The 12,111-nt window shown below is 39.6% G+C and overlaps 1 protein-coding gene across 1 annotated transcript in view; it reads right to left on the reverse strand.

Moving 5' to 3' along the window:
* Positions 1-1,447: 1,447 nt before the first annotated feature.
* The window catches only part of LOC103361019 (serine/threonine-protein phosphatase 2A 65 kDa regulatory subunit A beta isoform), a 14,859-nt gene continuing 4,195 nt past the window's right edge, over positions 1,448-12,111 (reverse strand). Inside the window, exons 7-15 of the mRNA XM_008286997.1 lie at positions 11,773-11,887; positions 11,595-11,665; positions 9,480-9,614; positions 7,806-7,979; positions 7,567-7,627; positions 3,851-4,005; positions 3,518-3,660; positions 3,294-3,385; positions 1,448-3,163 (exon numbers count right to left, since the gene is read on the reverse strand). Coding sequence (XP_008285219.1) covers positions 3,147-3,163; positions 3,294-3,385; positions 3,518-3,660; positions 3,851-4,005; positions 7,567-7,627; positions 7,806-7,979; positions 9,480-9,614; positions 11,595-11,665; positions 11,773-11,887 — 963 coding nt within the window. The 3' untranslated portion in view covers positions 1,448-3,146. The remainder of the gene's footprint in view (positions 3,164-3,293; positions 3,386-3,517; positions 3,661-3,850; positions 4,006-7,566; positions 7,628-7,805; positions 7,980-9,479; positions 9,615-11,594; positions 11,666-11,772; positions 11,888-12,111) is intronic.

Below are 12,111 nucleotides of genomic sequence, written 5' to 3' on the forward strand. Positions count from 1 at the left end.
CATGGGTTCCCCGTGGCAAAAACAGCCTGGAGGACCTGCGCTTTCATCTCGACAGCAGCTGCCTACCAGGTCAGAGCTGAACAAATATGAGGCCAGGAGCATGTGGAATTAATCCCACATTTTCTTGAGACGTTTACAGGTTGCGAAAGAATGCTGTGTACCTTAAAGAATGTTGTTAAGAAGCATACAAAGTCTATTTACTATCCGTAGACTTCAGGTGGAGGATAAAATGTTATCTTTTTCTTCCAGCAAGACCACAATCAAGCACTATATAGTGCCTATAAAAAGTAGAAAAGATAGTCACCCCCTTTAAAGTTTTCTGTTTTTATTGCTTTTCAACATTTAATCGTGGTCAATTTATTTTTGGAGAATTCACAAATAGGATTGTAGCACTAAGTGGAGGCACCTGTGTTAAGTGAGTCACTTTGGTAATTTAATATCTTTAATTAATGGCATTACTTTTAGAAATCTGTTTTCACTTTGCCATTTGGTTAATTCTTGTTCAAAAAGCCAAACTGTATTGACCATGATTCAACGATAAAAAGCAATAAAAGAGGAAAAAAAAAAACTTCCAAGGGAGAGTGAATACTTTTTATAGACGCTGTATGTTTGCTAAAAGCGCATCATGAAGCCTGGGGGTGGCATCGTCCTGCTTTGGGAATGCTTCTCCACAGTTGGTCTGGAAGACCAGAGGAGACGGAGAAGCAAATGAATGCAGCAAAAGACGGAGAAATCCTCGAGGAAAACCTGCCAAGAGAGAGCTGGGACTGAGCGGATTTATTTCCAAGCAAGAAAACAAATCATGAAGCCAAAGCGACACAGGAAAAAGCTTTGGACGGGCGCGTCCCGACCCAAAGCTGATCCGCTACCACACCATTAATTCATCTGCTTTTAGTGATTTTAACTGATACCTTAACTTGGCTAAGAACTTACAAAACAATTCAAAATTCTTTCAGTGTAAACACAATTTCAGCTTCTTTTACCAATTGTATTTTAACTCAACATGTTTCTGCTGCAAAATTTCAGCAAAAACAGACGTTTTCTTTAGATGATTTAACCTGTTTTAGTTGTTTTTGTGTCCAGATGTCCTGCAGCAAAGCACCAGGCAAAGACTACAGCATTAATTTTTGTTAGTTTTATTAGTTTGTTTTGTAAATGCATTATGCTGGTTTGTTGGTTTTATTTTGCCTCATCACCTGAACCTATAAAAGTCCGATTTTATCATAACTTAGAGCCAAACAAAACAATATGCAATATCATTTTTTTAACAGGATATTTCACTTTGAGAAATTAGTTATCCAGATTCTAATGAAGTGATTGCTACAGAGGGGCAAGAGGAACAACCAGATGATCCTATTTTTTTTTAAAATATATAAAAAAATTGGCAATTGCAGTGACAAGAGGCCTTGATGTACTAACTACTAGTTATAAACGAGGGCTACACCAGTTCCTTTGTGTTACTTTATTCAGATCAAGATACAGTAGTACAGCATCCCAAATGTGAAGAGAATTCAAAATAAAAATAAAAGCACGGTCTTCGTGACATCGGACAATCAACAATCAAGGTTTATTCAAGAGAACAGAATGAGAGGGAGGGAGGGAGGGCAGGGGGGAGGAGAAGGGAACAGCAGGAGTAATTCAGGGAAAGACAAAAGTTTCTTTTATCAACACAGATGATACATTTATTCAACCCGCCCATAACCGCCCTGGCTCCCACCCCATAATAAAACATTATGCAGCCTTACATACACATGCTCCACGTCCCCCATCCCACTTTCTTTGAAAGCATGCACTCATTCTCCATTGCGTGGAGATCTTGAAGCACAGATCCAAAGGGGGTGGCCCTAGACGTTCACTGACCTTATGCTTTAAAACCTCGTGTTCAGCGGAGGACTTAGCATGGACATAAGGGAAGATTGGGTGACTCCAGAGCACAAGCAGTGCCGGGGGTTTTTGCGTTTGTCCTGATAGCTGTTGTCAATTTAGTTTTACCATCCCATTAACGTCAGATGAATAAAGTGTCCCTTACAGAAAAGAACATTGTCTCTTTACAGAACAGGACAGGTGAAAACCGTCTACCCAGGCATACTAAAAGAAAACACCACTGCTTATCAAAGTCATTGGCACGGAGATTAAGAGCAATGCCGAGAACATATTGCAGAAAATCACAACTGACTACTACTCCCCACCCTTGCACATCAACAAAATCACTAAGGACCTGGAGGAGGGATAATTATGAGCAACACTTTACAACTGAGCTGGTCCCTATAACATTGGGCCGAGGTAATTCATTTGTTGACCAATTCAATCTGTGTTGCTGCAGACAACAAACAGTGCAGAAGGGCACAGTAGTCGGTTAGATGGAGTTGGGAAAGTACACTATTTGAGATTGATAAGTACATGCAATCGTTGAGAGAGTTCACCAGATTACATGCAGTAATGGACGCCCCTTTGTTTCTTTGTCGGAGCTTTGTACATTACACATCTGTGAAGCATTTAAGAGACACAACAGGTTTGGTCTGATGGAAAAAAACTGCATACTAGACCCTGCAAAGACCTTTCAATCACTCCTCTGGAGAGTCACACCAGTGTCTCTGGGAAAAGAGCGCTATCAAAGAGCTGATTCAGGAGGAAGCTCAGCAAAACAAACAGCTTATTGCACCATCTGCGGCTAAAAGTTTCCATCTAGCACTGGGAGAAAAAGTGCAGCAGCACAGAGAGCTAGCATGGTCCTAGGTAGCGAACATAGAAGTGGTACGCTGCGATGACTGTGGCTAAAGTACAACGGTGGCCAAAGATGTCAAAGGGAGGAATGTGAGACGGGGTTCTGGTTAGCGATACCTAGCGAGTACAGTAGCACATTAGTCAGCATGCACCACTTAATTCAATTTCATCACACTTTGCCTTTGTAAAAGCACCCATTTACAGCAAAGAGGAAGGTTAACAAAGAAGCCTGTGCTATGTCTGGACATGGACTACCATTGGACAGTAAATTAAAAAATGAGGGAGAAAGAAGAAAGGATAAAACAATTGTTAACAGCTTTCTCTATACATTAACCAGTTGTTCCTGAACATCAATAAATATCTTGTAAAAGTGTTTGCGTTGTTGTTTCGGGTGGGTGTCTGGTTTTGCCATGTTGGGTTGGTTATGCTAGGGCCAGAACTGTGTAGAAGAGGAGAAAATGACAGTAAGAGCTTTTACAATACTGTATTTTGTTTTAACGTATTGTCAAATATAATGCATGCCATTCAAAGTTTGGACAAAAAAAACAAAAGAAGGAAAATGTGCTCACCAATAATAGCCTCCTGGGCAAAGTACTTGACATCCATGTCTGAGTCTCCAGACAGCTTCTCCAGCGTTGGCTTCACTTCTGATTGAAGGGCACTGGGGGACAAAGACAGAGGATCAAATTTAATCATCAAATTGGCAAGGCCGCTTCTCAATTTTAGAGAGATCGTGCATATTTGTCGCTGTGGAGAGAAACAACTCTTATGATGAAATATCAAGACAACATACTTGCTGTCAAGGACGGGGCCGATCTTCTGAAGGGACTTAGCCACGTTGAAACGTACGTTGGCCACCTGGTCATTGGACATCTTCAACACCACTGGTAGCATCTGCTTAGTGGTGATATCCTGACCACATGCCTCTGACAAAGCCTGAGGGACGGAAAGCAAGTGGTCACCAACAACATATACAGATAATGGACAAATAAGTTCATTAAAAAAAAAGAGGAACCATCAAAGCGTTTCGAAAGCAACAGTACAGAAAAAACGTATCACCTAAATGAAATGATAAACCTTTCAAACTAAACATAAAAGTAAGTGTATGAAGATGTTGTTGACTCACGTTGATGCAGAACAGAGTTGTCATCCTGTGGAGGTAATTGGGGTCGTTGGCCATGCCCAGCACTTTAGGGACAATGGTGTTCTGAGCCCACTCAGCTCCAAACTTCTCTACAAGCTTCATTAGGTTACAGGTGGCTGCCTCACGGATGGCATACACTAGAAAAACACATGAACAACACTTTGTGTTAAAGGTGTGCATGAGTTTTGTCTTTTCCCTTGCATCCATGGAAATGGGGGGTTTCAATACTGTTTTAAGAAAACTGGATGTTGCTGAAGTCCTTCCAGATCGTACTCTTAATGTGTTTACAATCTAGAATTTTCCAATTCTTGTGTCCATGGTGTCATTTTGCTCTTTCGGTTTATTTGGTGGATACAACAGAAATTGCATGTCTGTCCTGGAAGAGCGTTCACTCCTATTGCTTTCGAAGGTTTTTCAACAATACAACTCGAGGTCTAGCACTTTGTCTACACAGGAGTCGTAACATGAGCAGGACGTTTGCAAAGCAGCTGCAATAGGATCAGCGTGCCGTCGGTGTCTACAGAGGACGCATTCAGGCACAACATTGACTGCAGGTCGCCAGTATTTCAGCATTGCTCAGAATCCAACACACAGCTGCTGTAATTACACACAGAAAACTAAATTAAATGGAATCTAAAAATATACTTCAGATTGCATCAACACGCATGTAGCATGAGTAAAACCATGTCCGTGTAGACAGCTGGATGAATTAAATTAGCAGTAAATGTGTTCCATCAGTGTGTGTGTGTGTGTGTGTGTGTGAGATAGTTGACTGGTCAAGTTGACTGAAATGTTTTTGGTGCAGACATGACACAATGAAACAATATTGAATTAACTTGGACACTTTTGCCTGTCTACATCCTCAAACTGAAACCATTAAACAAAAAAAACTAAAATGTTTAATGAGTATGAAGAAATGACAAGTAGGACAATTGTTCTGTTTGTGCTAACCCTCATCTGGACAATCATCCTGAAAAGCTCCAACAACAGGATTACATAGCTGCCACATGTAGGGCCAAAACAAGAAAAAACACACTTTGGAAAAGCACAAATGAGTGACTGTGAGGAAGATCAAATGTTCCCGCAAGATGAGAAAATTCTAGCAAAAAAAGGATGTACAACGTGCACGATTTGAAAATGACTCTAATTTCTAAAGATGGATAAACAGAACAGCAACATTGTTCCAAGAGGTCGACAAAAAGACTTGACACAAAAACTTTCCACCCTATCAAGAAGGTATCGTTACCATCCCACCAAGTACACAAAGCCGTAACGCTGCATTGACAAAAACTAGCAGTAGGAGCCTAACTTGCTAACAAGTCTCTTGTGGTAAAATTGGATCAAACCACAGAAGCTATTGTTGGGTCATTTCAGTCAGTCTTCATGAGGGGACTCGGACCCCTTTGCAAGTAGCATTTTTCTGATTTAAAAATTCTATTGTTTTTATGTGGTACATAAAAGTAGGTGCAACTGCTGGTGGCACAGTGCACGAGCAAATACTTGTCAGAGAACAAGCAGATCAAAATCAATGCTGCTGTCTTCTTAAGATGTAGATATTATACTACATCAGCTGCAAAAACACCCAAGTTGTTGATTCATAAATATGTGATGGGACTGAGCAATAACTAAAGTTACATTACACAGTTTTACCAGATCTCATCTTATCTCAGTGCCACATTAGAGAAAAAAATCCTTTAACTTGAAGTGTTCTGTTAACATTATAAGTTATGTTTATATTTTTTACTCACTCTATACATGGTGTATATTCTTGAGGTTTAACATTTTGAAACTATTCCTGCTTGGCTGATGGTATGAAATGTATATTGTGATAACATATTGATCAAAACAAACAATAAAACCATTGGGATGATATTTTGGCCATATTGCTCAGCTCTAGTACATTATGTAAACTATAATCAGCAATTTAAAAAATGATTTTTATTTTATTTTTAAAGGACAGCCATGTAGAAATATAAGAAAGCCTTCTGCTAGAATTTTTCCATTCTAATAATAAGCAATTGAAACAATGTGAGACTGTAGGATGTTTTCCCTAATTAGAGCAGGATACACATGACATTGCTACAAACAAGACCACTGCGCAATAAAAATCTTAGAGAACAATTCACCATATAATGAAATTGACATAGGCGACATTGGTAAATATCCTATCAGAAGTTTAGAGGGCTTCAGTCTGACAGAACACCAGAAATGATGGAATTTATATGTAATGTGAAATGTTTAAATGATGCAAACAGCCCCCCTCTGCAACAGAGTCAGTAAGGGAAAGATTCTGGGCTGATTTATGTAGTCCTGTCGTTCTTTGAAGGGCTTACGTAAGGGTGGCACAGCCCTAACCTCAGCCATGCACACATACACACACACACACACGTAGAGAAACTCACACCAGCTGCATTCCAATGATGTAACCCAGCTGGCCCTTTGTCCTCAACAGCGAGTGTGTGTCTCTCTAATTGGAAAACACGATGTCGAGAGAACACTACAGACTCTGTGAAAATTTTATGCAAAAGACAATATTCTACTTTATAAAATGCAGCAGGGTGTGTTGCGTAGTTCTGGGGGTAGACAGCTTTTTCGAGATTTTGAATACACATGATTGTCTCACAAATCAGTGTTAACTTCTGGGGAGAGAAGAGCCTGGGGCAAACTTGCTCAAATATAAACTCACACACGGAGTGACCCATCTGGGTTTTCTTTTTTTTTTTAAAGCCTATTAACAAGAGCATAAACCTAATGCAGGAAGAACTGCAGGCAAATGCATAGAAGAACAAGGATAATCTAAGAAGCAGAAAGTATGACAGGGTGCAACAGAGCAGCTTAACTATTTTACACTGACACAAATGCTGATGACAACTTGTCAAAAATCATTGTACTGCAGAATGTAGTGTTATCCCTACTCACAGCTGTAGTACTAGAGTACTCTCCATCGTTAGAGAGCCTTCTATTAGCATGTACAAGATAGGAGACAGCTGCAGATTGCCACATCTCATCCGTTCTTTAGTCTGCAATTTACTCACTCCCACCCTCTAAGCTCATTAGTCTCTTCACTTTAACGTTTGGCACTCTGGACTGGTAATAATATAGAATCAGTATGAGGAGAAGACCTGTCTGCTGAGTTGCCAAGCTCAGGTGAGTTAAGGCAACAATATGGGGAATACATATAGGAAAGCAATGCTCTGAGATATAGTCATAGAAACTGAGTCAAATATGACAGCTCTGACAACCAATGCAACCTTAGCTGAAGTGTGTAACAGAAATGAATAGATATAGCTGGAGTTGACAAAAGAAAGGAGGTGTCACAGACTGCCACAGAGCAGGGCCAAAGCAAATAAAATGATTGCAACTGGAAAATGTAACAAGACATTGAGGGGTATTTCCACAGTTGGTTTGGGAATTAAGTGATTTTTGAGAGCTGATGGTGTTGTAAGAGCAAAGCACATCGAGTTCAAGTTAGAATACAAGGCCCAAATGCAGAGTTTCTTCTGTATTCATAAGATAAAAGAACATCGCAAAGAGAGCTGCCCACGTAAGCATCTGTTTTAGGATGCACTCATAAATAAAAACATCCTGTCTGGTGACATGACATTGCACATGCATATTATGAGTTTAAAGTGAGAATGAATTTGTTATTGTTCAACCGAAGCCTTGGAAAATGTTTAACCTGTAACGACAGCACTTACCGTGGTCAATAAGCCAGGCCATACAAAGGGTGTTGAGCTTCTCGTCAAAGAATTCCACTCCCTGGGGAAACAGTGTAATTAGAGCAATTTCCTGGACGTCTATAGTCAAATCAGGCCTGATAGTATTCTTGTCTGCACATTGCTAATACTTCTGTTTTCACACATGGTACTAATTAGGACGACATTTAAAACATATTTTATATGGTTTTCAGCAGTCTTTCCTAGACTCCATGACTCACCAGCTGTCCTGCCAACAAGGGCATGTACTCTATGATGGCAAGGCGGACCCTCCACTTTGCATCCTCTGCCAGTTCCACAATGGCCGGCAGCAGCGACTGAGAGAGCTGGCGTATGCCAATCACCTCATTCACACAGTCTAGGTTGGAGATGATGTTGAGACGCACCTCGGGGCACTGTGACAGAAAAATTACGAGTCAAGGTTACAGTAGCACACTTTAATCACAACAAAGTATTTAGACATTAGACAAATCATAGTTGTCTCATAAACCTGACATATTCTAAAGCAAAATTAGTTTTTAGGCTATATATCTAACAACTATAGGATTGGCTTTTTACACTCTCCATAGTGCAGATTTCTTGGCTTCAGCCAGGCCAAGGCACTTCAGTCATTCTAAACAAACAAGACTTCCAAGTAGTTTTGTCTAGAAAAACGTACCCCAGGTTTATATCAAAGAGCCCTAAATGGAGTTCTGCAATAATTCTGATTTGAACAGGACATTAACAACTGGAACAACTAAACAAAACTTTTCCTCCACATATTCCAAAAGTCCAGAAGCTACAAACTGAACAATGACTTTACACTTTGTCAGGTTTGTAAACTAAATGGGAGCAAAGTAGCAGCCAAATAAGGCACAGTGACAATTTGAAATATCGCAGCTCTTAAATGAGCAACACGTCTGCAAAATGTTCCCCATCTTACTTCCTTTAAACTATTCTCAGACAGATGCACCTCGACTTAAAATTTGCAAGTCAAAGCTGTCAGTTTGGACAGTAATCTAATTAGACACTCTTGGTCTTGTGTTTGTGCAGTGTGGAAAGTGGGCCGTCTTTAAATAGGACCAAAGGAAAGCAGAGGAGAAGTTACAGTCTAAGCCTTCCAAAACATTTATATACCTTTGTGTCTTACCTGCCAAACTCTTCTCTCATCTCAATATGCAAATTGACGTTATAACAATGTATTCATTCAAGAAGATGTGAGTGGGCAGTCGTTCCTGAAGAACTCATTACTTTAGAGGAACAATGTACATCAGCGTTCATCAGCTAAAACCCAGCCCATTTTAACTTAATGCAGAATCATAAAACACTGCTCTATGATGTTCTTCCTGTAACAGCTCTTTGAACAAACCCTTTCCAAAGTATGCCTTACACTGACAGTCACGAAAATGACTAAAATGCAAACAAACACAAGAAAGGATGTGTCTAATTTCATTACAACACTAATCAATGTGCATGAGCTGCAACCTTAACCTTATTCCATCTACATAAACTACCGAACATTTACATTTATTCCATAGGGCTGTAAATTCAATCAAAAGGCATCAAGCAGTAACCTCTGTGGTTAATCTTTGTCCAGCTTCATTATGCTTTCCTCTCGCTAATCAGTCTTCCAATTGTAAGGTCTCAGCCTGGCTGCCAACTGCATGAATCATCCTTTTATCCAGCCAGGTGGCAGTCAGGTACATCTGGTGGCTACATCTAAGTGGCTTTGCCTTGTCTCAGACGTGCTGATCAAAGAAGGTCAGAGAAGTTGGTCAAACTCAGAAGCTCTCAGTGGAAGCTTTTGTTGTCAATGTGACCAAACTAAGCACTGCCTTTTGGATTTCCAAAGACAGCTGTGCACTATAAAAAAAAAGAAATTGGGGCCCCTGCTCACAAATCCGCATTTCCTTTACCTCGTCCTTGAGCTGAGCCAGGAAGAGAGGCAGCAAGTGCTCTATTGTGTTGTCCTTGCCCAGGATGGTTGAAAGGCCCATAATGACTGAGGCCAGGGCTGACTTCACATGCTGGTTGGTGTCTGAAACAAGTTCCTGGTCAGAGACGGGACACACAGGAGACAGGGAGATCAGCACAAACAAATAATTAAGACAGAAAGTACGTAAATAAACATCAAGACTACTGCTATGGGTCATATTCACAACACAATATTGAGAGAGAGGCTGTAATCGACTTGTGTGTAAATACACAGTAAAGTGAACCTAATATTAGTGTAGACAAACAGTCATTGCACTTCACAACTGTAGGTGGAAAAACTTAAAATATGATGTAGACAGAAACAGAAATGGGTGCAGCATAAACAAGGGGCAAAGCACTTGCCTATTACTTATATTCCTGCCTTCAATGCTCACGAATTACATTAACTATATCTGATCAAACCAATATCACATGGAGGTGTTTAGGAAAAACTCAAGTACCCAGAAGTGCAACACTTTTGAGGAAATTACTTTCAGGCTTGCCAGAATATACCAATATATTAGAAACCAAAAATTGAAGCATTTTGCTACCTATATTAAGATTCCTGTAGCAGGACCTCAGTATGCTTAAGACAGATGCTCATGTTATTACCATCTGATATTTCTACAGTGGTCTAAAGTTGTGTGTCAGTTTGTTGCTACCTGTATAGTTTTTTTCCACTGCTGATATGTTGACAGGGTAAGCAGAATGACTCTTTGTGACATTGTTTAGAAGCTTTCATGAAAAACAGTCTGTAGATCCAGATATTCCACTGCCTGTATTGTCACCATCATTAGTAAATAAACTAAAGACAAACGGGCAATGATTTCTCGTTTTTTTCAATAAGCGCCACCACAACTTAACTATTTTACTAAAGCAACAGTGCCACCTGCTGGTCAAAATCTGACCAACACTGAAATGCAGACACAATGCCTTATCTACAGTCTTTTGCAACCATCCTGCAAAACAAACACCCTTAACAGCTATGTATGGCTAAATTTAGAGTAGTGGGCTACTTTGGGTGTCCAACACTATAGATTGTAGTTCAACCACCACTTTGTTTTTAGCTTGTAGATAGTGTCTACTTAAAGGGGATTTATGATATTCTCTGATCAGGAGCCTCAAGGCAAACACAGATCATCAATACAAAACAGCATCAATATTTTTTATATATTTTATATATTTTTAAAGAACCTCAATTTTATGACTGATCCTAATTCTTGTTACAAGGGGGTTTTTTGTTTTCTGTTTTTAAAAAATATATATTTTTGGTCAGTATTAATATTGTATTCATCAACTGCTGACATCTAGAGGGGGAACTGGGAAAAATGGAGTCTACAAGGATAAACAGTCCCAAGTCTGTAAACAACTACTCAAGTATACCAGAGGGCACGTGCATTCAATTTCACGGGGCATCTTTCTGGGTCACCTTTGACCGACTATGCTGACTGTCATGAGCACTTTTTCGATAAAACTGAGAATTATATAACCAACATTTTTAGTGTGCACAATTTCACATCTTTAAGTGATTCACAAAATGCTGTTAAACTCCAGGTTTGTTCAAAATGCAATTTTGACCACTCCCTCGGTTTCTCACTTGAGATGTCAGCAAAAGAGTTGACAAAGAAAATTGTATCATAAGAAAAAATGATCACCGTTAAATATAAATAAGTTCTAAATCTGTGTAGACCTCTTCATATATACATATGGCCTACTGTGCATGTACATTACAGAGTCCTCCAAACTGACTCCAGCAGACAACAAAAGTAGCATATTAACAACAACCATGCATCTGTGGTGTCTGCAGCTGTCTCTTACAGTGTTCACAAGGGAGCATGATCACAGTCTAAGACCTAGATAGTGAAAAACAGCCCTAAGTAAAGGCCACAACACCACATGTCTGCATGAATGCTTTATGGATAACTATAAAAAGATAAACCTCTATTCATTTTCCATGCCTAACTACTGATAGAAAATCAAAGTGTCTTTTGTATAACCGAGCAGTGAAACACCGGGGGAATATCAGAATGTAGCAGACAGGAAAGTTTATTTTTTACCTTGACGCAGGGCAGGATGTGAGTCATGATGATCTGCTCACGATTGTCCTCTGGGAGGTTCTCACAGAATTCTAAAAAAAAAAAAAAAGTACACTGTCAATAAAATATGAAAGAGACGAGACGAGAAGCTGAAATAAGTTTAACCCATGTAATTTACCTTTTAGCAAGTCTCTCTTACCTTTTACTTTGTTGGCAGCAGCAGCACGGACCTCAGCTTCACAGTCCTTCAGGAGATTCTGGAAGGCTGGGACCAGGTCATTCTTTGTGATCTCTGGACCAACTGCTTTCTGGAGCTACATTTAAAGAGAAATCAATGTGTTTTAATACACAAATATACATTTGTGGAACATATCAATACAAATGCACTTTATAGATTTTAGTGGGGAATTAAAAATAAAGGAAGTAATGCTAGATATGTACAGGTGACACAACTATGATGACCAAGTGATGTCTGCTGTCAATATTTTGATCCAATTGACTGACAATTCCTTCAATTTAGTTCAGTTTTTTTTTTTTT

Source organism: Stegastes partitus, unplaced genomic scaffold (genome assembly GCF_000690725.1).
Source record: "Stegastes partitus isolate 25-593 unplaced genomic scaffold, Stegastes_partitus-1.0.2 Scaffold482, whole genome shotgun sequence".
In the NCBI taxonomy this organism is placed as follows: domain Eukaryota; kingdom Metazoa; phylum Chordata; class Actinopteri; family Pomacentridae; genus Stegastes; species Stegastes partitus.